General features: G+C 41.9%; 1 protein-coding gene across 1 annotated transcript in view; it reads right to left on the reverse strand.

Annotated features, from left to right (window-relative positions):
- Nucleotides 1–10,217: 10,217 nt before the first annotated feature.
- TAF3 (TATA-box binding protein associated factor 3) overlaps nucleotides 10,218–24,343 on the reverse strand; it is a 197,164-nt gene continuing 183,038 nt past the window's right edge. The window contains exons 5-7 of the mRNA XM_039478973.2: nucleotides 15,278–15,530; nucleotides 11,926–12,032; nucleotides 10,218–11,141 (exon numbers count right to left, since the gene is read on the reverse strand). Of these exons, the coding sequence (XP_039334907.1) occupies nucleotides 11,027–11,141; nucleotides 11,926–12,032; nucleotides 15,278–15,530 (475 nt within the window). The 3' untranslated portion in view covers nucleotides 10,218–11,026. The remainder of the gene's footprint in view (nucleotides 11,142–11,925; nucleotides 12,033–15,277; nucleotides 15,531–24,343) is intronic.

A 24,343-nucleotide genomic window follows, 5' to 3' on the forward strand; every position in this document is an offset into this window, starting at 1 on the left:
TGTACGTGTGATGAGAACAGCCCTCTTCATCGGTTTTGTTTCAAAGTCATAGCCTTATCTGGACCAAAAGTACCCTGACAGTTTCCCTACAGCAAGGGGGACAGAGCAAAGCCCAGAAGGTGGGCAGGGGTGCCACCTGAGAGACCACACCACCGCGCACCTGTCCACGATGGGAGAGAGAAGAGAGGGCAGCACGCTCTCACGAATATATGGCAGGTATCTACAAACCCTCCCGCTAATTGATGAGCTCTCTATATATCATCCTAGATAAAGGGCCACTGTGCAGTAAACGCTGATGTTTAGAACATCCTGATAGGGCTTTGTTAACAAGAAGATAACAGAAGAGCAAGATATGTTTGTTTAGCTGCCTATAGATAAACCCAATAGGTCTTTGTTAACTTTCCATGACTGATGGCAACCATACCCATGATAAATACTCCAGGAATGGTGAACTTTATTTAAAGGGCTAGAAAGGGGGCCTACGTTTTTAGCTTTTCTGAATGAGGAAGAAGTGTTTTCTGAGTGTGACTACATACCTGTCCTTGTACATCAACATTTGATTTTCTCTAAATGCTTTTATTTTTTATTGCTTTTGAAACAGGATCTCTCTGTGTTGCCCAGGCCGGAGTGGAGTGGTGTGATCACTGCTCACTGCAGCCTCAACCTCTCAGGCTCAAGCCATCCTTCCACCTCAGTCTCCTGAGTAGCAGGGACTACAAGTATTTGCCACCATGCCTGGCTAATTTTTAATTTTTCTGCAGACAAGAGTCTTTCTACATTGCCTAGGCTGGTCTTGAACTCATGGGCTCAAGGAATCCTCCTGCCTCGGCCTCCCGAAGTGCTGAGATTACAGGTGTGCATCACTGTATCCAGCCTCTTTTTTGAGGTGGGTGGGGGGGGTGACAGAGTTTCACTCTTCTTGCCCAGGCTAAAGTGCAGCGGTGCGATCTCAGTTCACTGCAACCTCCGCCTCCTGGGTTCAAGCGATTCTCCTGCCTCAGCCTTCCAAATAGCTGGGATTACAGGCATGCACTGCCACGCCTGGCTAATTTTTTGTATTTTTAGTAGAGACAGGGTTTCTCCATGCTGGTCAGGCTGATCTGGAACTCCCGACCTCAGGTGATCCACCTGCCCTGGCCTCCCAAAATGCTAGGATTACAGGCGTGAGCCACCGCACCCAGCCCTCCAGCTTCTCTTAATAGTTTTAAACCATCAGCTGAACCTCTGAATCAGATTGGCCCTTGATATTTATTCGGGAATGCTGTGTTCCCGTCACATGGAACCTGAGCCAGTCTAAGAACTGCATTTTATAAACAAGTTTTTAAAAGATTGGCAGAACCTTGAGAAATCGATGCAAATGTTTTGCTAGCAACTAGAAACAGGTACAAATATAAATGTATACTTTTTATTTATTTTTTTAGAGATGGGGTTTCACTACGTTGGCCTGGCTGGTTTTGAACTTCTGACCTCAGGTGATCCACTTGCCTTGGTCTCCTAAAGTGCTGGGATTACAGACATGAGCCACCGTGCCTGGCCTCCTTTAAAAAAAAAAAAAAAAAAAAAAAAGTATCTCACATTGTCACCCAGGCTGGAATGCAGTGGCACGATCTTGGCTCACTGCAACCTTTGTCTCCCAAATTCAAGCAATTCTCCTGCCTCAGCTTCCTGAGTAGCTGGGATTACAGGTGCCCATCACCATGCCCAACTAATTCTTTGCCGTATATATATACGCACACACACACGCACACACACACAAACACACACATATGCTTTCTAATATTTGTGAGGTGTCTGAGAGCCAGAGATGATTGTCCCTGCAATGTGTGGGAAGTGAATTCTTACCCCAAACTGATTGCTGATTAAGGATTTATTTTTAAAAACTGAGGAGAGGCGGGGTGCAATGGTTCACACCTGGAATCTCAGCACTTTGGGAGGCCGAGGCAAGTGGATCACCTGAGGCCAGAAGTTTGAGCTCAGCCTGGCCAACCTGGTGAAACTGTGTCTCTACTAAAAATACAAAAATTAGCCGGGCTTGGTGGCACGCACCTATAATTCCAGCTACTCAGGAGGCTGAGGCAGAAGAATTGCTTGCACCCGGGAGGCAGAGGTTTCAATGAGCCAAGGTCACACCACTGCACTCCAGCCTGGGTGACAGAGAGAGAGACTGTAAAAAATAAATAAATAAATAAATAAATAAATAGAGAGAGAGAGAAAGAGAGAGTTATTTGTTGATTTTGTTGTTGCTGTTTGAAAATGATGTCTTGTCTACTGAGGCATGCCATTCCTTTGCTGAGATAGAGTGACAGAGTAGGAGCCCTGCTATGCCCAGAGCCTACCCAAAACAAAAATTTCAAAGGACAGTGGAGCCGGCTGTTTCATGAATGCAGCTACAAAGAGAGTAAATTTTTGTGCTGTCAAAAAAGTATTACTACACTATTATCTTTAATGCCATCTTTTAAAAGAAGGCAATTATTTTTACTAAAAACATCATTTGAATTTTATCTTTGCTAAAACACTTGGGAGGAGGGAGGGGTTTGACCCGACCTTATAATCTTCCTGAACCTGCAGAGGAATCAATTTTGATGGAAGAAGTGATACTGGGCCTCCAACGTCAACCACATTTGCCACCAGTAAATGGAGGTCCTCGCTGAAAGGATGTTTGAGTTAATAAAAAGAATATTAAAATAAATTCTTTTTTTTTTTTTCCTCGCTCTGTAGCCCAGGCTGTAATGTAATGGCATGGTCTAGGCTCACTGCAACCTCTGCCTCCTGGGTTCAAGTGATTCTCCTGTCTCGGCCTCCTAAGTAGTTGGGACTACAGGTGTGTGCTACCACACGTGGCTAATTTTTGTATTTTTAGTAGAGACAGGGTTTCACCATGTTGGCCAGGCTGATCTTGAACTCCTGACCACATGCCTCAGCCTCCCAAAATGCTGAGATTACCGTGCCCGGCCAATAAATTCATTCTTAATGTTGAAAGTTTTCTACTCCCAACAGCCACAGGTTAAATATGCTCCAAAGTACTGGGGAAGGGGTGTGCGCGTGTGTTTAAATGTGTCACAAATTAGTGGGGTGTGGTGGCACACACCTGTAATCCCAGCTGAGACTGAGACGGAGAATTGCTGGAACCCAAGAGGCAGAGGTTGCAGTCAGCTGAGATCCCACTGCACTCTAGCCTGAGGGACAGAGTGAGACTCCACCTCAAAAAAACAAAAAACAAACAAACAAACAAAAAAACCAAAAAACAAAACAAAACAAAAAAACCTGTCACAAATAAGAAAGAGCTGTTGTAATTTCCCTTTTTGGTTCTCAAAGGAAGCTCCGGTTTGAGTCACTCTGTGGGGCATTAGTCCTAAAAGCCTCAGGTTTGACTTCCTAGACTCCCTGGAACCACAGGTTCACCTCCCAAAGGGGCTGGGCTCAACCCTTCCTTCTTCCTGTGCAATAATATCGTGGAAACCAGGTTATCTCTGTGGCCAACTTTCAGGAAAGACCTTGAAAACAGAGACGAGGGCGGACCTTAGTGACCATGTGGAGCTTCCCATCACAGTGGGAGTTTGCTGCAGGGGTGGCTGGAACTGTGGGGTCGGGCGGCAACTCAACGCCACACTGATCCCAAGAGATATCCCAGCGAGACTTTTTAATAGAAATCCATTTAAAAGGCTGTGTGAGACTGCCAAGGGGAGCCAGCTCCGCTTACCTTGCGTAGAGCCACTGGGTGGCTTCATCAGATTAGGTGTGAGAGGGTGGAGGACTTCGGAATGCTGACTTTCTTGACCGGGATTGGGCCGCGTTTCTACAGTGCCTTACCATCTATTTTAGCACTCTGTTTTCTATCCCTGGTACGAGGGTTGGCTTGGGTATGACATGATTAATGGCTAATTTTGGGTGCTTGATTTTTAATTTTCGTTTTGTTTTTTTGGCTCAAAGATCCGTCACCCTCGGCCGAGTCTAAAAATTGCTGAAATGCTAGCATGCTTTTTGAAACCTTGTGCTGTTTCTTTACGTAAAACTGTTTCTGCTCCCCTTCACGCACCCTGTTTGCCTAATTTGGACATCACTCCACTTAATATGAAAGATGAGCTTTTCTTGTGAAAAAAAAAAAAAAAATCAGACAATGGCAGTGAAGACAAGGAGACAACTGTGTAAAGGTGTATTTGCTTTAGTGACATGGGCTGTCCCCACATCAGAGCAGTGACTGAAGGGAATAAGGGAGGGGACCTTATCTGGGTCTTTCCTGAGTTTTTTAAAATAAAAAAAAAAATTAAATTTTTCCTCTGATGTTTAAGCACTAATGAAACACAATGAAAAACTTAATGAAAATTATGAGCACACTCTTATCAACCACACCCTTGTTTCTGACTGCATTATACACACTGTAAATTATAGACATGTCAGCTGGGCATGATGGTTCACACCTGTAATCCCAGCACTTTGGGAGGTTGAGGCAGGTGGATTACCTGAGATCAAGAGTTCAAGATCAGCCTGGCCAACATGGTGAAACTGTGTCTCTACTAAAAATACAAAAACTAGCCAGGCCTGGTGGCATGCACCTATAATCCCAGCTACTTGGGAGGCTGAGGCAGGAGAATTGCTTGAACCCAGGAGGCAGAGGTTGTAGTGAGCTGAGCTCCAGCCTGGGTGACAGAGCTAGACTCTGTCTCAAAAAAAAAAAAAAAAAAATTATATATATATGTATGCACACATGTCATATGACTTCTGTATCTGAAAACCACACAACTGCAAAATTTTCCCATAAAAGTGTAGAATATGAAGTGTCATTAGCTATACTGAGTGTTCACCTTCTGCATTTTTACACAAAAACTCTTCCCGTGAGTACAATACATGAACTTAGGTAGGCTTCTGCAAGCCTAAGTGGGCAGGTGTCAGACATCACCCTTACTTGGGAAAGGGGGTGACTAACCCCTTATGGCATAAATACCATCTTCTGAATTCAGCCAGAATTCCTACTGCATTAAATTACTGTATTGTCTGTGACTACACACTGAAACACGGGGCTGGCTTTGTTCGGGTAGTCTGGTAATTTGAAGCTCTCAAGCAGGTTTTGCTATTTTGTAATCCAAAGGCAAACCTTCTTTATTGTTTTTAGTGATTTGAAACAAAGTTTAATGACAATGATTTGCACATAAAAACATTTGGGAAAATAACTAGCCATCCAAGAAATGGAGCAGATGTCGAAAAAGGGCTAAATTACCTCCTAAATGCTAGAAATGACATGGAAGTAGTTGAGATGCCTGTAGCTTCAGCGTGTATATATGAATAAGTCTATGTTCATATTTATGGTTAAATCAAGGCAAGAGAGAATTTTCACTGATATTGGACAAACACAACTGATACTTTGTATGTAAGTGCAGGCTCCTGGCTACATAAAATAGAGAATTTTCACTCACATTGGATACAAGCCACTGACAACTGATACTTTGTATGTAAGTGCAGGCTTCTGGATACATAAAATATGTAACTAATGAAAAGTTGTTAGTAAGTTGAAAATGTCACAGTATCTGTCCATTTCCCTTCTTTAATTTTATTGTCAATAAAACAATAGAAATGCCTCTGTCCTGTTTGCCCAACCTTTTGTAATTGAAGAAACATGCCTAGGTAGAGAAATTTTGGTAAACGTCCTCAGCAGCTCCCAATCATTCCACCCCCAAAGACAGCCATTTCTACAGCTGGAGGTGTTTCCTTCTGCTCCTGTTTTTACCTTCTGCTCTTGCAAGAGCTAACCAACCTGGGAAGGATGGTGTAGGTGCCCCCTTTTTGGATCCTAATTTTCTTCCCTCCCTCCCTCCCTCCCTCCCTCTCTCTTCTTCCCCCCCACCCCCCACTTGCCCCTCTTCCTTTCTTTTTTGGGACAGGGTCTTGCTCTGTGGCCCCTGGCTGGAATGCAGTGGTATGATCACGGCTCATTGCAGCCCCAAACTCCTGGGAGCCTAGGAGTTCAACACGAGCCTGGGCAACTCTGTCTCTACAAAAAAAAAAAAAAAAAAAAAAAAAAAATTAGCAAGACGTGTGGCACATGCCTTTGGTCCCAGCTGCTCAGGAGGTTGAAGCAGCAGTCAGCTGTAATTACACCACTGCATTTCAGCCCGGGTGACAGAGTAAGACCTTGTCTCATAAACAATTAGATAAATAAGTAAATAAATAATTCATTTTCTAAAAGCTAGCAGAAAAAAGTTTAATTAACATCCCGAACAGTACAATAATAAATAATCTGAATATAAGCTGATAATCTTTTTGGATGATTTGAACTTTGGACTTCTGATGCTTTAAATGAGTTAACTAGATTAGCACCAACATTTTCTTCAAACACTTTAACCTGGCAATAGTTAACTCATTAAGGATAATCACAATGACATTTTTCAGGTTTGTGGGTTTTGTTTGTTTGTTTGTTTGTTTTTTAAAGATAGTCCTATTCTGAATGTTTCATTAATCAAAAGCAAGACCAAACAAGAAACCCCACAAAACTTCAAAAGGTTAAAATACTGACTAGGTTCTAAGGATATGGTAGGAAATGATTGCGTAGGGCTAAGTACCTGAAACGAACTTCTGTTCCGAAAGCCACACACATTTAAACCTTGAGGTGTTCATATCTTTCTACGTGTATTTTCTCATATCATGTCTACTCTGCTAGTTCCTAGGATAGTTAATGTAAACATTTGCTAAGCTCTTATTTTGTTATAAATGTTTTTGTTTGTTTTTGTATTTTAGATGGAGTCTCATACTGTCGCTGGGGCTGGAGTGCAGTGGTGCAATCTCGGCTCACTGCAACCCCTGCCTCCGGGGTTCAAGTGATTCTCCTGCCTTCGCTTCCTGAATAGCTAGGATTACAGGCATCCACTACCTCACCCAGCTTTTTTTTTTTTTTTTTTTTTTTTTTTTTTGTATTTTTAGTGGAGATGGGAGTTTCACTATGTTGGTCAGGCTGGTCTCAAACTCCTGACCTCATGACCCACCCACCTTGGCCTCCCAAAGTGCTGGTATTACAGACATGAGCCACTTTGCCCAGCCATGAATGTAAAATTTAAAAGCATGAAGCTGTATTAACCTTAAAAACTAGTTGCAGTCTAAGGTGGATAGGAAGATTATGCATGGAAAAATGGGAAGAGTAATATATGGATACACTTTAACACATAGTATACTTTGGGAACGATTCAAAATCATGAAGCCAGAGGAAGGACTCGAGCAGTTCAGAAACCAGACAACTGGAAATGAACTTGGTTCAGATACATCACTGCCATTTCCACAAAATGTGCCTAGCAAATGTGGACTACATGAATGAAACCACGTAACAATGCTCTTCAAATTCAATTTAAAACTGAGTTGCCCAGAATGGAAAAACAAAAACAAAAAAACCCAGTAACTATTTTAATAACTCACACATAGACTAAATGAAGAACAAGCTGTCCAGCTGTCCACCTAAATATCTCATTTCAATGTCATCTACTGGCCTGCACACATGGATTAATAGTTACTGTATACTTTTTAGGCTACCATGAATGCAAGATTCTCAAAGAAATAGTTTCCTAACAGAACAACTGATACCATTGTGGAAACAGACATTATTCAGGACATTATCTGTTTCATTCTTTGGTTAGGGTAACTCATCTACTTTTAGACTTAAACTTCTAAAGAAAACTGCTATGATCTAGAGATTGGCCATAAAACTATTTGTATTGAAAACTTAGCCAGCATGCCTTTAGTGAACTTTCTTCATTAGCATTCTTAGTGGCAAGGTTTCCGTATCTCAGTGTTCATTTTATACTTTAATTTGGTTAGTAGGTCTTTGTTTAATCATCCCATTGAAAGGAGAACAAAGGCGGTTTAGGTGATACAGGAGAGTAATGCACTATATTTTATCTCTGAAAAAAGCCCGACAAAGTCAGAATACTCTGATAGCCTCTGGTTTTCTCCAGGACATTTGGAACCACAAATCAGTCAGGGGATAAAGATCCTCACTGTGCCTCACTGTAGACACCTTTGGAAGAGAAACACCTTGTCAGCCACAGAAATTAAGCTCTGCCAGTTCCATCTGGCTCTGACGGCAGATTATCACACCAGAAGAGCGTCTCGGTTTCATGAGTGAGGGTCTGTTTCTCAAATACCATCTCCCTCAGTAAAATCACTAGCTAGGACAATCTCCACATCCCCTCCCCCCCATTACTTCTTTTTATAAAGTATTGGTGCTATTCAAATGATAGTGCTGTGCTAAATTAAAACGGGTCAGGATTTTGCTTCAACTGGAAAACTGCAAATCCTCTAAAGGGAAATACTTTTCATTCCTTTGCATCTAATTTTGTTAGAGTAGTTCCTCAAATTGCTGCTGCCTTTTGCGATTTCCTTCTCCCTCAAAAGTCAAAACCCATTTTTTTCTAATGTTTGGGCCCCTAAGCTTTTTCTCCTGATTAAATCATCCTCCCCACTTAACCCTCTCCTTTCTCACCCAATATAGGCTTTTCTTTTCCAGTTTTGCTTGACTTCACCAAGGAAAGTAAATTAATCTCCTTTTGTCTGTGGTATTTGTATGGTTTTTTTTTTTTCTCTAGTATTACTTTCTGGAGAATGACTACGCCCAACTTTCTAACTTTTTCTTTGTCACATAGATGTTTTATTTTCTAATCCACGTTTCTTTTTGCAGTTTCTTGAACTTCCTTTGGTTGGTGTCACAGCCAGCCACCCAGTAGAGACTGAGACCACCAGTTCGTTTCATACAGGCCACTGAACAGTCATAAGATGGTGACAATTTTTGGTCTCTAGTGACCTGGGCTGGATCCGACTCACTGACCTAGAGGTGAAAGGCTCTGTATTCCATTACTAATCCCTCCAGCTCTCCAGCCCCCTGAAAATGATTCTTTGGTTTTATTATTGCAAAGACCATTTATAAAATCATGAACTGGATTTAGGAAAGCAACCATGAAATAGCAAGGGACAACAAACTGATTGAAATTCCTTAAATGTAGCATTGGCTGAAGCCTCTCAGACAGCAAGATTGGGGGGAAAGTTATTCTGATTTCACCTCCATTCTGATTTCAGCAGCATGACCTGCTCACTTAAACGTGGCAACTTCAGATCATGGACTATGCCTCAAGGAACTAAATCCTAAATAAAGAAAATGGAAAAGCGAACTATGAAATAGCCAATAATCTTTATTTTGCACGTCCCCACCCCTCACCCCTCTCCAAAAAGCACTAATGCGCATTTTTGTGCATGTGAAAATATTGTATAAAGTATTTAGAATGATCTCAAATTAATAAAACAAAAAACCACATATCTCAACATAGATGCTTTCTTTGCAGGGATAGAAAAATTCCGGCTTCTTGAACAAGGACAGTGATGACACCCTGCAGTCTGAGGGGGCGACTCCATTTCCACTGATTTGCAATTTCACATTCATGGCAGAAAACCGCACTTCTCTAACCACATAATGTTTTCGAATATGACTAATTCATACACTAATATCAATTTTCTTGGCATTTTAAAAAATCACATCTTTTAGTAATATATTTGTATTCGGTTCAAAGCCCATATTCTAGTATCCAAGAGATCCAGTACACGGGCCCACACTAGGATTATTTCAAAAACAAGTAAAAGTCCATATTTATTCCAAAGTTGCTAAAATATGCTAATAAAGTTAAATTTGATTTTTTTTAACATTAAAAATAAAATATTTGGTTTACCTCTCAGACATCTATAACATATAATAAATAGTGGGAGTATAATAATACAATAAAGTTTTTGTGATACCCTGAAATTTGATGAGTTTTCTTAAAAAAAATTCATAATATACTTCATTTCAGCCTTAAAGCACAATATTAACGAACAGATTTGTAGAAATAAAACAATATAAAGACAAAATGCTACAGTATATGTGGGTTGTTTTCTGTGTGTGTTTTTTTTAACTTTCATGGAAACTACATGTCCTTTCAGTAAAAGTCTGTCAAAGAAATTTACAAAAACAAAACAGACAACAAACAAAACAAGTTCAAATCATAAACTAGAAATTCAAATTGCCTTGTTTTCCTTCCAACTGCTTGGGCCCTTTCCCCCACAATCTTTTCGGCCACTGCACTGGTTCAGCTCAAGGGACATGTCTTTGAACAATGGCTTTTTCTCCAGCCTTCTTTGTTTCTGTCCAGCATCAATACAGACATGGCTGAAATCACAGTGGATTTCAGAGAAAGCCAGAATTAAACACGATAAAAATTTAAAAAATAACTACTTCATAAATATTTATTATTTACATTAGGGGCAATCTTTTAGTCTGAAGAGTTTTTATACAAGTTGATGAAATGTACAAGCAGTGAGAAGAGACTCCAGCAGTTTAAAGAAGGGCAAAATTAGAATGCAACAAAGATATAAAATACATTAAACAAAAATAATTTGCACAAAAGCAAACAGGACATGATAGAAACCTTTTTCTTAAAAAATATAAGGTATTTCACAAAAGCCTGAACATTTTACATGTTAGTACTAAAAACGGGGGAAGGAGGGAAGCTTCATATATTCTTATCACAAAAATATTTACCAGTACTCCAACTGGAGTTTTCCTTTATGTTATTATGATTATCTCACTATAGAGGGAAAGGGGCTGAAGACTGTATACAGACTCTATCATCCTTAAATTACAGTCGAGGCAGTTTGCACATTATCTTCTCATCTAATACCTCCACGAAAAGGCCCTGGAGAGAATAAAGGAAGTCAAAGGGAAGATGTACGCTCTTTTTATTAATAATACTTGTCACTGGTATTAGAGAAGAGGAGGAGGGGCAGCCCCCAGGCCACGCCTCTGCTTGAGTTTCCTTCCGTCGCCCGGCCACGGAGCCACAGGCCAACGCGGTTCGGGAGTGAACGATCCAGGTTCAGGTGTGTTCCTGCCTCAGTCCCCCCGGGTTCTTCATCCACGGGCATCTGGGTGTGGGTGTGGCGGCAGAATTGCACCAGCTCCCTGCCTGAGGCGCCAGGGAAGAAGCCTGAGCTGACCCCACTTGACCCTGACCCTGGCGAGCCGTCAGTGCGCTCGATGCTTCCTCTTCTTGTGCTTTTTGTCCTTCTTCTTGTTTGCACACTTGGGGCAGAACCACTGCATCTCTTCCGGGGGTGCGGCCATGATTCCAACACAGGGCCTGCGCGCAAAAACAAGCTCAGATCAGCAACTTCTATAGAGACATCTATTCTCCTTCAACGTTTTAAAGTAATTGTTACAAGTCTCACACGTTTACCCAAAATCAAAGTCCAGCAGCACTACCTCGCAGCACTGTTGTTGGCAGGCAGACTATGATATTACAGAAGCCTCCCTTCCAGGCCCCTGCTGAGATTCATCAGTTCATTCATCCTTTCAGCCAGGAATCGGCGTCTTCTGAGCCATGGCTTTGTCTTTATCTTACAGATATCATATATCATAACTGAATAGATCGCTATTCTTTTTGTATCTGACATTTTAAAGCTAACACGAGATTACCTGCATAAATTTTGGTTGAGCGTTTCAGTTTTTAGGAACTGCTGAAGAGGTTTAAAACACAGATAAGCAGTCTTTAGTCCTGCAGTTTGTACCGTCCTTACAAAGGGGCTGCCTCTTTGTGGTTCTGGCCAGTGCTACAGCTCCTACATAACATTACCTGAAAGCAAGGCCAGGGCCACCCCTGCGTCTCCTTTTAGTATTGCCGTTTTAATAAGAAGGATAGATAAGCTAAGCAGAATATTCGGATTTGGGGTGAATAACAATAGTCCAAAGACTCTTGGGTTTTGCAGTGAACTGCATTTCACAGGCTCTGTGATTTGACTCCACGTACTGACCCCAGGGCAGCCCTGTGTCAGTCCCAAGGCGGGACTCTACTCTGCGGATGCTTCGTCTCAGGAGCAGCGGATGCTGCCTGAGAGTGTGGCTGGCCGGGCACCCTGGGCACTCACCAGTGGTACCAGTCATCACAGTCGTCACAACCAATCATTGGACTCCCGTCATCAGGCTTGTTACATCCAGGGCAGATCCAGATCTGATTGCCCCACTCATCTCGGATCTGATGTTTGCAAAGCGGGAGCGGGATAAACGGAGGGAATGAGAAGAACACAAAGAGAGACCAGATCAGAATAATTACACTGTTAATTGAATAAACAGGCACATTAAACTAAAAAATACAGTAGATTAGCACTTCATTAAGACCATGATCAGTGTCATCACTGTTTCAGAATCATGAAACAGAAAAATGCTACTAAGTGTTCAATGATAAGACATTTCTAATGAATACTCTAAACTTTCTGTTGTAAGTCATAAAAAACAAACATTTTAGAATCATCTCTATGAACAATATGACCTGTAGCCCCTTTCATACAAACAAACAAATAAACATAAATTCTTACTGATTTGGGTCTTTATGGTGGTAACAACTGATTTTCTGAAAGCTACAGAGCTCCACTTTCTATGCGGTTTTCTCAGTCGCATTCACAGGCATGGAATTAACACATACAGCCAAATGTGCATGCACCACCTTATTACTTATTAGCCAAGCCCTTCTCCTGAACGAACTGATAAGATCAAGGATATAAAAGAGTCGTTACTAAGTAACTTTCCATTCCCTTTATGACATTTTTAGTAAAGTACAATCAACTAAAGGGCAAATGAAATGAGGGGAATTGAGAGGCCAAAGAGCTACAAGGTTCGACATTATTTTGCTACAAATTTTGTGTACTCTGGAGTTGACTTTATTTAACTTCGCAGTTCTAAAGAGGGCACATCCTATTACCCACTTCCTCAAACTTCACATGAACAGAGCCATCCTGGAAGAGGTGATTCACTGATGGGCATTCAACACCAGCAATAAGAAAAAGGTAACTGCAAAAGTATTTACAGTAACAGAGCACACGACATCATTCGGCTTATTTGGTAAGGCATAGTTTTTCCTAGACTTTCAAATACCATGCTGACTAGATATGTTTTTTTAAAAAGGCCTTCTTTGTGTGTGACAGGTGCACTGGTGGGGCATGTATGTTTCACTCTATGGACAGGCTTCCTTCAAGGCGACTCTACGAAGGCAAACCACACTGACAGGAAAACTTCCCAGAGAATCCTGTGGGAAGCTACGTCTCTGACCCTCTGTAATTTCAGGAGAAAATGTACCAAGGGGTGAGAACCAGCAGTCACCTGTACCCGCTGTGCAGTGGCCAAGGCTGGTGCAACAGCTGATGCCCCGAAGCTCCCGCGTACGGCCAGCCCCGCTGCTGGCTGACCTTGCTCACAATGAGAAGGCCGAGACTCTGTATGCTCCATGAGAACTTCGCCGCAGCATCCCCAGTGACTCACCAAACACCTCATTTCATTTAATCATTGTAAAACAGCCTCCGGGCAGCTTACGAATGGGGACACCGGAGCTAAGGGAATTTAAGTGGCATTTCCAACATCACACTATTAGGCAGTGACAGACCTGCCTTTTTGTTCTCTAGCCTTTGTATGTCGTCTCAATCACACATTTTGTCCTCTGCCCATTAAGTGTCTCTTCATGAGGTAGAAAGCTTTTTTAAAAATTTCATTTTTAAAGACAGGGTTCCACTCTGTCACCCAGGCTGGAGTGCAGTGATCACAACTCACCGCAACCTTGACCTCGCTAGGCTCGGTTGATCCTCCCAGCTCAGCCTCCCGAGTAGTGGAGACTACAGGCACAGGCTACCATGCGCGGCTCAGTGTTGTATTTTCTGCAGAGACCGTGTCTCACTATGCCACCCAGCCTGGTCTCAACTCCTGGCTCATGCGATCCGCCTGCCTCAGCTTCCCAAAGTGCTGGGATTACAGGTGTGAGACACCATGCACGTCCGGAAAGCTTTCCATCACCTTGTCTATTCCAACTGGAGTCATCCCAGGGAGTGAGTGAGCTCACAGATCTACTGGAAAACCAGAACTTTCAGAGCTAGAACGTACCACAGAGATTACTGTTACACCCCTTGTTACATTTTCTACTTGTTAAATTAGAGACTTTAACACAAACTCCTTAATTACAGATGAAGACATGAAGGTCGAGGAGGTTAAGTACAAAATCTTTCCTGATCGGCCCATTTGGGGGTGATGATGCCTCAATTAAACACCTACAATGATTGCTCCCTGAATGGACCAATTTGATGGTCACAGTTTTAGAAGTTCCTTCCAAAACTCCTTTAAAGAAATGTACTAATAGGCCAGACATGGTGGCTCATGCCTGTAATCCCAGCACTTTGGGAAGCCAAGGAGGGAGGACTGCTTGAGCCCAGGAGTTTGGAACCAGCTTGGGCAACACAGTGAGACATCTCCACAAAAAGAACAGCCAGAAAACAGCCAGGTGTGGTGGCAGATGCCTGTGATCTCAGCTACTCAAAAGGTGGCAGGATCGCTTGAACCTGGGAGGCAGAGGCTGCAGTGAGCGGAGATCACACCACTGCACTCCAGCCTGGGTGACAGAGTGAAATCCCCTCTCAAAAAAAAAAAAAAAAAAAAAAAAAAAAAAAAGAGGGCTGGGCGCCACCAGTGGCTTACACCTGTAATCCCAGCACTTTGGGAGGCTGAGGCAGGCAGATCACCGGAGGTCAGGAGTTTGAGACCAGCTTGGCTCCTGTTTCTTTTAAAAATAGAAAAAATTAGCCAGTCATAGTGGCGGCATCTGTAATCCCAGCTACTTGGGAGGCTGGGGCAGGAGAATCTCTGTGACCCGGGAGGCAGAGGATGCAGGGAGCCGAGACTGTGCCATTGTACTCCAGCCTGGGTGACAGAGCTGAAAAGAAGAAGAAAAGAAAAGAAAGGAAAAGAGAAGAGAAAAAGAGAAAGAAAGGAAGGAAGGAGAGAGAGAAAGAAATGGAAGGAAGGAAAGAAGTGAGAGAGAGAAAGAAAGAAAGAAACGAAGAAAGAAAGAAAGGAAAGGAAAGGAAAGGGAAGGGAAGGAAGGAGGGAGAGAGGGAGGGAAGGCAGGCAGGCAGGCGGGCAGGCGGGCGTCTGGTCAGAAAGAAAAAGAAATGCGTCTGGTCCGGGCGCGGAGGCAGTGGCTCAGGCCTGTAATCCCACCACTTTGAGAGGCTAAGGCAGGAGGATTGCTTGAGCCAAGGAGTTTGAGGTTGCAGCGAGCTATATGACGGGGCTACTGCACTCCAGCCTGAGCAACACAGGGAGACCCTGTCTCAAAAATAATTAAGTAAATGACACAATTTTAAAGAGAAATGCCTCTGAAATCCGATAGTGACTCAGAGCACACCCTTGTCTTGAACTGAAAACGTCTCCTTGCTAACCGCGCGGGTGGCAGGTACGTACCACGTAGGTGCTGACCGTCTCAGTCACCACGCTGCGCACGGGGGCTTTGGCGCTGGCCCCGGAGGCGGCGGGACCCTGGGAGGGCAGCAGGGCAGGGCCCGCGGCGGCCTGGGCGAGCAGCGGCAGCGGCACAGGAGCTGGGCTCACGAGCACGGGGCCGGGGGCGGGCGCGGGGGGCGGCGGCGGGGTCTTCGGCCTGTTCTGCGAGGGCGGCGGCTTGGCCTCGGGGGCGGGGACCACCTTGCTGATGACACTGTCAACAGAAGAGGGAAAGGTAAAAAAGTCAAAACAGGATCATCCAGCCAAACCCGTGCTTAAAAACGGAACCTCAAAATAACTTTTCTTCCAGTAGTGAAATACTTCAACGTCCAGAGGCGGCTGAAGAACTGAGTTCGAGGCCCTGTATCAAGTGACCTCTCCACTTACTCCGACTAATTTTTCATTTTCCCAAACATCCCCTTAATGGCCAGATATTTAGAAATTTCTAGCAACCAATACACATGCACCGTTGACAGAAATTATGACTTCAGCTACCGGTTCCTGTGCTGAGACAGAAGCTCTGACGGCTTCAGAGGTCGTGCTCCGGCCCCATGGCCTCTGCTGAGTCCTCCTGGTGCCCAGACAAGGGGCTGCTCCTCCCACTCCAGCTCGGGCTGCAGAGGACATGGAGCAGCCTGTAACCCACACCTGAGCTGGACAAGAAAGACCCATTTGCTGTTGGAGGCCCTTGAGATCTCTGGGTTGTTAATTACCAAAAACTTAACTTGGCTTAAGCTGCTGGACAGAGCAGCTTAAAAAAAAAAAGTTTCTATTTATCTCTTCTCAATTCCAATGTTTCTTCTTAATGCTTTCAATGCCATTGTCAATACAACGGTGAAGACCTTCTCACTTCTGTATTTGGCTTGACTGCCAGGTTTTAAACGCCAGGCGTGGTGGCCTCACATTTGTAATCCTAGCACTTTCGGACGTCGAGTTCGAGACCAGCCTGACCAACATGGTGAAACCCCATCTCTACTAAAAAATACAAAAAATTGGCTGGGTGCAGCGATACACGCCTGTAATTCCAGCTACTCCAGAGGCTGAGGTAGGAGAATCACTGGAACCCAGGAGGCGGAGGTTGCAGTGAGCTGAGATTGTGCCACTGCACTCCAGCTTGGGCTACAGAGTGAGATTTCGTCTCCTTCTCCCCCGTCCTCAAAAAAAAAAAAAAAAAAAAAAAAAAGGAAAAAAAAATTGACCATTCTCAGAAGGGCCGCAGAGGTATGGAGGAGGTACAGCACTGCAGCTCCTGTCCTGGTGACACTGCTGTGGGTCGTCAGAGCGTGGGACTGTGACCACTCTCCTCTACTAACAGTGTCCTCTTCACATAACTCTCGCCAGTGGAAGAAGTTCCGGACTTGGAGTCAGGACATCTGAGCTCAAATTCTATAGCCCTAGAGACTAGCCCTGTGGCCTTGGATTACTCATTTATTATAAAAAGCACTATTTATTAAGGACCTATAAGAAGTTAGAGGTTACACTAGGCACTTTACAAATATTTCATCCAGTCCTCATGAGACCATCAAAGAAGTAATGATTACCCTATTTTGTAGATGAGGAAACTGAAGATCAGTGAGAGAAAGGAATTTGAGTAAACAGGTAGCAGCTTTTGAACCAAGGTCTACTTGATTCTAAAGCTTGCTTTTTAAGCTTTTTAAATAAAAAAACCCAAAAGTATATATATCATTTCACACACAGAGAAAACAATATAACAGACACCTAGGTAATAATCGGAGATAAAATACGTTAGCCTTTGCTGTACTTACTTCAGATGAACTTCCTTCCCTGTCCCAGAGCAACCACTGCCCTGACACTGGTATGTCTTTACTGACTGCTCTTGGTACTTTGTTTCTGTTCTCTGTACCTCTCCTGCTTTCAAGGTGTCCATAAACAACACACCCTGCATTGCTGTGTCCTGTCTTTCAACTTTTATACACACAACGTCACACTCCAGTTATTGTCGGCAACGAGCTTTTTCCACTTAGTTTTATGTCTCTGAATTTATCCACTTTGACACATATAGATCTACACTATTTATTCTAATTGCTATATTGTGTTCCACTATTAGTAAGCCAAAGGTTTTTGTCCATTATCCTACTGAAAGTAGGACATGTTCACTTGTAAATTTACACACTGACTCATAAATAGAACTGTTCAAGGATTTCTCTAAGCCTCTTTCCTAGAAATAAAGGTTCTGGTCCGTAGAATGTGCCCATCCTCATCTCACCGGGAATTGCCGGCCTGCGGACTGTCCCAGCCTGTCTCTTTCTACTATTCCACACAATTGTTTAGGCCGTGCTTTTCTCATCAATGGCTGCCTCAGAGGGCTGTAGTGAGAGCCTCAACATGGAGAAACACTTTAAAAACTGCATCCAGGTGGGAAGTGCCGGCCGGGGGTGTCGTGTTCATGGCTGTTGCTCATGACAGCCTCTGGCCTCACTGCTACCAGCCCACACAGTTCCACTTCCTTACAGTCCTAGTTTAGAAACCACTTTCACCAAAATGTACTGACTCTTTGCTATTCCGATCATAAATTTATCAAATATTAAGTTACATCAAAAACTTCACCATTATTTCAGCACATAATTTCATTATGGCTGTCTAATTGTTTTCTATTTGTTTCCTGCAAGGGCAATCACCTTCCTAAGTTGAAGACAGACAACGATCAAGAGAACTTAACACAGGCCTGTTGGTGCAGCAGACGCTTGATAAATGCTTAACATAATAACTAGTGACTATTTATTGAGCATTTACTATATGACTGACAGTCCTAAGTACCTGAAAGCCAATCGTGAGGCAGGCACTGTACTAAACGTTTACTTGCTTCAGCTCATTTTTCCCCCTAATGACCACATAAGGCAAGCTATTATTCTACTTTTGTAAATGAAGAAACCAAGGCATAGAGAGATTAAATGAAGAAACCAAGGCATAGAGAGATTAAGTACTTGCATAAATTAACACAGGCTACTACTAGAGGGCAGGTCCAGGCTTTAAATAAGGCAGCCTGATTTTAGAGCCTGTGATCTTAGTAAGTATATGACACTCTCTCAATGTGTACTAAATGAGGTTTGCCTTATATATAAGGCATGTAATGTAGGAGTTCAAAGTTATTGCTATGGCATTTACATCCAGAGGGTAAGCCCTCTGTTTTTATGGTTAGATTTAAAATTTTTAAATGCTATTTTTAGAGGCAGTTTCCCATATGGTTTAACACACAAGTTTCAGAACCAAAGCTAAGGGAAAAAGCAGAGACCCTGAGAGGTAAGCAGAACACAGACGTTTTACCCCGAGGGCATTCACGCATTAGGGAAGTCTGATCTTTGGTTATGATGAAGAGGAGAAATGTCCAAGCACAGGATCTGCCCAAAGTGGAAAGTCTAACAGAACTCCCTCCTGACACTAAGGATCCCCAAAGGGCTATACCCAGAAGGTATAAAGATTAATCAGAATCTCATGAATTTTCACCTCTGGTGTTCCAGTATACTTTACATTTAAAGTAATTGCGACTTTCAAAGTGCTCACACACAATCCTGAGGGGAAGTATCTTAAAATCTAAGACTCATATTATTAATACAGATAATTATCTTTTTTTTTAAAAAAATAAGCAGCATATAATCAAAGATAATCAAACCTATGAATAGGTAAGGTGGGATCAGGGAAAACTAGAAGAAATAACAGCTAGTACGAAGAGACTCACAAAGAACACAGATACGAGAATTATCAACCATAAAACAACTCTGCTTACAACGTCAAAAAAAAATAAAAGGCTAAGGCTGGAAATATAGGTGGTAGGAAGTTACAGAGTGACTTGATCTAGTGAATTTGAAAAGAACCAAACAGGCCGGGCGCGGTGGCTCAAGCTTGTAATCCCAGCACTTTGGGAGGCCGAGGCGGGCGGATCACGAGGTCGAGAAATCGAGACCATCCTGGTCAACATGGTGAAACCCCGTCTCTACTAAAAATACAAAAAATTAGCTGGGCATAGTGGCACGTGCCTGTAATCCCAGCTACTCAGGAGGCTGAGGCAGGAGAATTGCCTGAACCCAGGAGGCGGAGGTTGCGGTGAGCCGAGATCGCGCCATTGCACTCCAGCCTGGGTAACAAGAGCGAAACTCCGTCTCAAAATAAAAAAAAAAAAAAAAGAAAAGAACCAAACAGACCTTCTATAAAATATAGTAACTGAGATTTAAAATACAACAGAGGGATTTAATGGCAGATTGGAAACAACTTAAGACAGAACTATAAATTGAGTATTAGGACAAAATAAATTTCCAGAGCATAGCCTGAGAAGCAAAGAGAATACAATAAAAAGGTCTAATTAGTATATGTTTGATCATAATTCTAGAGGAAGAATGGGGCAGAGACAAATGTTAACAAAGAGCACCTGAGATTTTCACAGAACTGATGAAAGATATCAATCCACAGATTTATGAAGCCCAACAAATCCCAGGCAAGATAAATAAAAGTAAAGCTGTATCTAGACACACCAAAGTGAAGCTATAAAACATCACAGGCACAGAGGAAAAATCTGACAGGCAGCCAGGAGGAAAAAAGAACTATTTCTTTAAAAGAAGAAACAGATGACAGCTGATTTCTTAATTAGCAATGAAATCTAGAAGATAGTGGAATAACATCTTCAACGCGCTAAAGAAAAATAAATTGTGTCTTTGAAAACATCTTTCAAGAATAAAAATGAAACAAAGACATTTACAGGCAGGCAAAATGTAAGAATTTGCCACCAGCAGACACTTAATAAAAAAAATTTCTAAAGCAATAATTCTCAAATTTTTGGTGCTAGGACCCCTTTAAATTATTAAACTTAAAAATATGCACTGTATCTGCCAATATAAACCATATTAAAAATAAAACTGGACCAGGCACAGTGGCTCACGCCTGTAATCCCAGTATTTTGGGAGGCCAAGGTGGGTGGATTGCTTGAGGCTAGGAGTTGAAGACTAGTCTGGCCAACATGGTAAAACCCCATCTCTATTAAAAATACAACAATTAGCCACTTGTGATGGCACAGGCCTGTAGTCCCAGCTACTCCAGAGGCGGAGGCAGGAGAATCACTAGAACCTGGGAGGCGGAGGTTGCAGTGGGCCGAAATCATACCACTGCACTCCAGGCTGAGCAACAGCACAAGGATCTATCCCAATAAATAAATAAATAAATAATATAAAACTGTAAAATTTAAAAATATTTAGTAATTCATTTAAAAGTGACAATAATGAACCCATTATATGTTAACAGATTCTACAAGACAAAAATTTGGTAATGACTGCCAACGTTTTGGTTCTTTTTTCTTTGAGAACGGTGTCTTGCTCTGTTGCCCAGGCTGATCTTGAACTCCTGGGCTCAAGCAATCCTCCTGCCTCAGCCTACCGAGCAGCTGGGATTATTGGGGTATGCCACTGTGCATGGCCAAGACTGGCAATGTTTTACATTTTTGCAAATCTCTTTAATGTAGACATATGTAACTAGAGAAGGGAGGACTTAGTAAAAGACTTTTTAGATAATACTGTAAGTTCGTCTTTAATGCTGCATTAAATGCAACAAGTGATAGTTTCTTATAAGTTATAGTTGCAATGTGTAAACTGAAACCGTATCAATAGGCATTTATATTCTGTTACATTAAAATTTACTGCTGTTTAGCACTTTGAATACAAAATTTACCCATGCATAATTTTATAATGTCATTGGTCATTTGGAAAATACTGGTTCACTGCATTATGTAGATCTTGCACATGCTTACATAATTCATTACACAACATAGCAATATGTAAGCCAGTAATGGGTAAACAGAACTAAAGTATTTTAATGTCCCTCTATTATATAAAACGCAGTGTAAAGGTAGTGAATAACTTTAAAGTATGGTAATTTCTAGGGTAACCACACAAAAATTACAAAGTATAGTATGAAGAAAATGGAATTAAAAAAAAAACAAACCTCGATCTGATAAAAGGAGAGAGAGAGAGAGAGAGAAAAACCAAAACACTGAACAGTAAGGTAAGTAGGACAAAATAATAAGGTAGATTGTAACCTCAAAGTATCAATGATTATATCATATAAATGGTCTAAGTGATTCTGTTGTCAGGCTGTATGAAACAGCGAAACCCAATATATTCTAATGCCCAGAGGCGCATCTAGCAATAAAAGGGCTAAAAGGGAGAGGCTATAAAAAGATGTATAGAAAAACAAAGAAAAGCAATACCACACAAAACAGACTCTAAGGCAAGAACCACAAGTGATGATAAAGGCCTCTTCATGATGATGAAAGGTTCCAATGTGCCAGGAAGCTGTAAAAGTTTAAAATTTGTATGTACCCAATAACATATCTGCAAAATATATAAAGCAAAAACTGACAGAACAGTAAGAAACAGATGAATCCACAGTCACAGCCAGGGATGTAAGCATACTTATCTCTCTGCATAATTGACAGAATAAGCAGTCAAAAAACCAGTAAAGATACAGGTTTGAATATGAATAATGAAATTAACCCAATGGACTTTTTAAAAAAACTGTCTTCCATAAATGCAGAATATTCATTTGTTCCCAAAATATACTGAACACTGAAAGAAACTGATCCAATTTCATAAGGCTAAAAAATGATTTGAATAGTTTGTACATGTATTTGTTACCCCTGCTGTATCGGTAGTTCCTCAAAGGAACAAAAAGCCTTTTTCACTTCTGTATCCTCCGTGTTTAACATGCGAATTGGCATTTAATAGGTACCTGATGACTATTAAAATAAACTGTGTTCAAATTCAAACTAAGAAACAAAAGCTGATCCTGAAAGTAGTAACTTTCCAGATGACATGACACTTTTAGCGTATTTTTCTATCCAATCAAAATTATAGTCCCCCCCACACAAAAAGTAGCATAGTAATATGCTTTATGATGTGGGAAGGGAGGAAGGACAGGTGAGAGGAATATGGAATATCAATGAAAACAGAAAAAAAGAGAAGAAACAGAGGAAGTCAAAGAATTACAATTTTAGGTCAGGAAGGGTGAGGACAACCCAGGCATTTTCATTGTTGGTTAATGGAGTTAATTTGGGGGGCAGGACGAAGAGAGGGAGGAAAAAGGAAGACAGGAAGAAAAAAAGAGCAATACGACTGCAGGCAAAAATAAGCATGAAAGTTTAAGTTATCAACAAGAGGAGGTTATTCAAGGGAAACACCTTCTTTCTTATTACCCATTCACAGGATCGACGGATAGGGTCTTAGAAAACTATTTGCAAAGTATCACTTTGGTTATCACTTTGTTTTAACTGTACTATCTGCTGGCTATTACAGTGGAAAATGTTTGTCGGAGGTAAAGACTGAAAGTATTGTCTAAAATAATTTTTAGATATTCATGTGCTTTACTATGCAATAATTATGCATGTGCAATTGAGAATTAGCTCAATTATGACTTGTTGGATGGTATAGTTAATTAAAAAAAAACCCTAAAAATTGGAGCTATATCACAAACCATAAATTCTAAAGGTCTTAAAAATTTGGTAAAAGAAACCAAAACCATAAAAATTCCCCAAAAAGTAAATATAAATGCTTTTAGACCTGGGGTAGGACAAAATTTCTAAGTATCTCACCAAAAGTAAAAACCATAAAGGGAAATGCTGATGTGAATGCCCAACAATTTTAGATGGCATAAAATAACCTCAGCAAGGTTAGAAAGCAAAAGACAAAATGAAGCTAACTATGTGCAACAATAAAACATTCACTCCTTATACAAAGAGTTGTTTCAAATAAAAAAGAAAAGAATTAATGTTCTCATTCAAACATGAGCAACGGAAACAGCAAATAGTAACAGAATTTAAAAAAAAAAAACATGCCGGGTGTGGTGTGGTGGCTCATGCCTGTAATCTCAGCACTTTGGGAGGCCAAGGCGGTCAAGAGAGCAAGACCACCCCGGCCAGCATAGTGAAACCCTGTCTCTACTAAAAATACAAAAATTAGCTGGGTGTAGTGGTGTGTGCCTGTAGTCCCAGCTACTTGGGAGGCCAAGGCAGGAGAATCACTTGAAGCCAGGAGGTGAAGGTTGCAGTGAGCCGAGATCGCGTCACTGCACTCCAGCCTGGCATCTGGTGACAGAGTGAGACTCTGTCTCAAAAAAAAAACACAAAAAACAAAAAACCTAGAATAACTGCAATTAAAAATACCCTAGAATAGGAGACTGGTTACACAGCTCATGATGAAGAGAATACCATGTTGTTATTTGAAGTGATACACATGTGCATGCACACACAAATAAAATGCTTATCCAAGAAAAAGGTTTGTATAATAAGATGGAATTTTTCTAAGAAAACAAAAAAAGCAAGCAAGAAGGTATGAGTGTACACATAGAAAAAAAATTTAAAGAATATACACTAAAATGTCCAGCAATTGCCTCTACATGAAAATTATAGATTTTTTTTTTTTAAGACAAGGTCTCACTCTGTTGCCCAGGGTAAAGTGTGGTGGTGCGATCTTGGCTCACTGCAACCTCTGTCTGCCTCCCAGGCTTACTTGATCCTCCCACCTCAGCCTCCTGAGTAGCTGGGACTACAGGTGCGTGCCACTATGCCTGGTTAATATTTCTTTTGAGATGGAGTCTTGCCCTGTCACCCAGGCTAGAGTGCAATGGCATGATCTCACCTTACCGCCACCTTCAGTCTCCCAGTTCAAGCAATTCTCCTGCCTCAGCCTCCCGAGTAGCTGGGATTACAGGCACGCGCCACCACGCCCAGCTAATTTTTTGTGTCTTTAGTAGAGACAAGGTTTCACTATGTTGGCCAGGCTGGTCTTAAACTCCTGACCTTGTGATCCACCTGCCTCGGCCTCCGAAAGTGCTGGGATTACAGGGGTGAGCCACCATACCCAACCCCTGGCTAATTTTTTGCACATATATATATACATACATACATACATATATATATTGTGTGTAGAGATGGGGTTTTGCCATGTTGCCCAGGCTGGTCCGGAACTGCTGGGTTCAAGTGATCCTCCCATCTCAGTTTCCCAAGGTATTGGGATTACAGGTATTAAA

This window comes from Saimiri boliviensis, chromosome 8 (assembly GCF_048565385.1).
Source record: "Saimiri boliviensis isolate mSaiBol1 chromosome 8, mSaiBol1.pri, whole genome shotgun sequence".
In the NCBI taxonomy this organism is placed as follows: Eukaryota; Metazoa; Chordata; class Mammalia; order Primates; family Cebidae; genus Saimiri; species Saimiri boliviensis.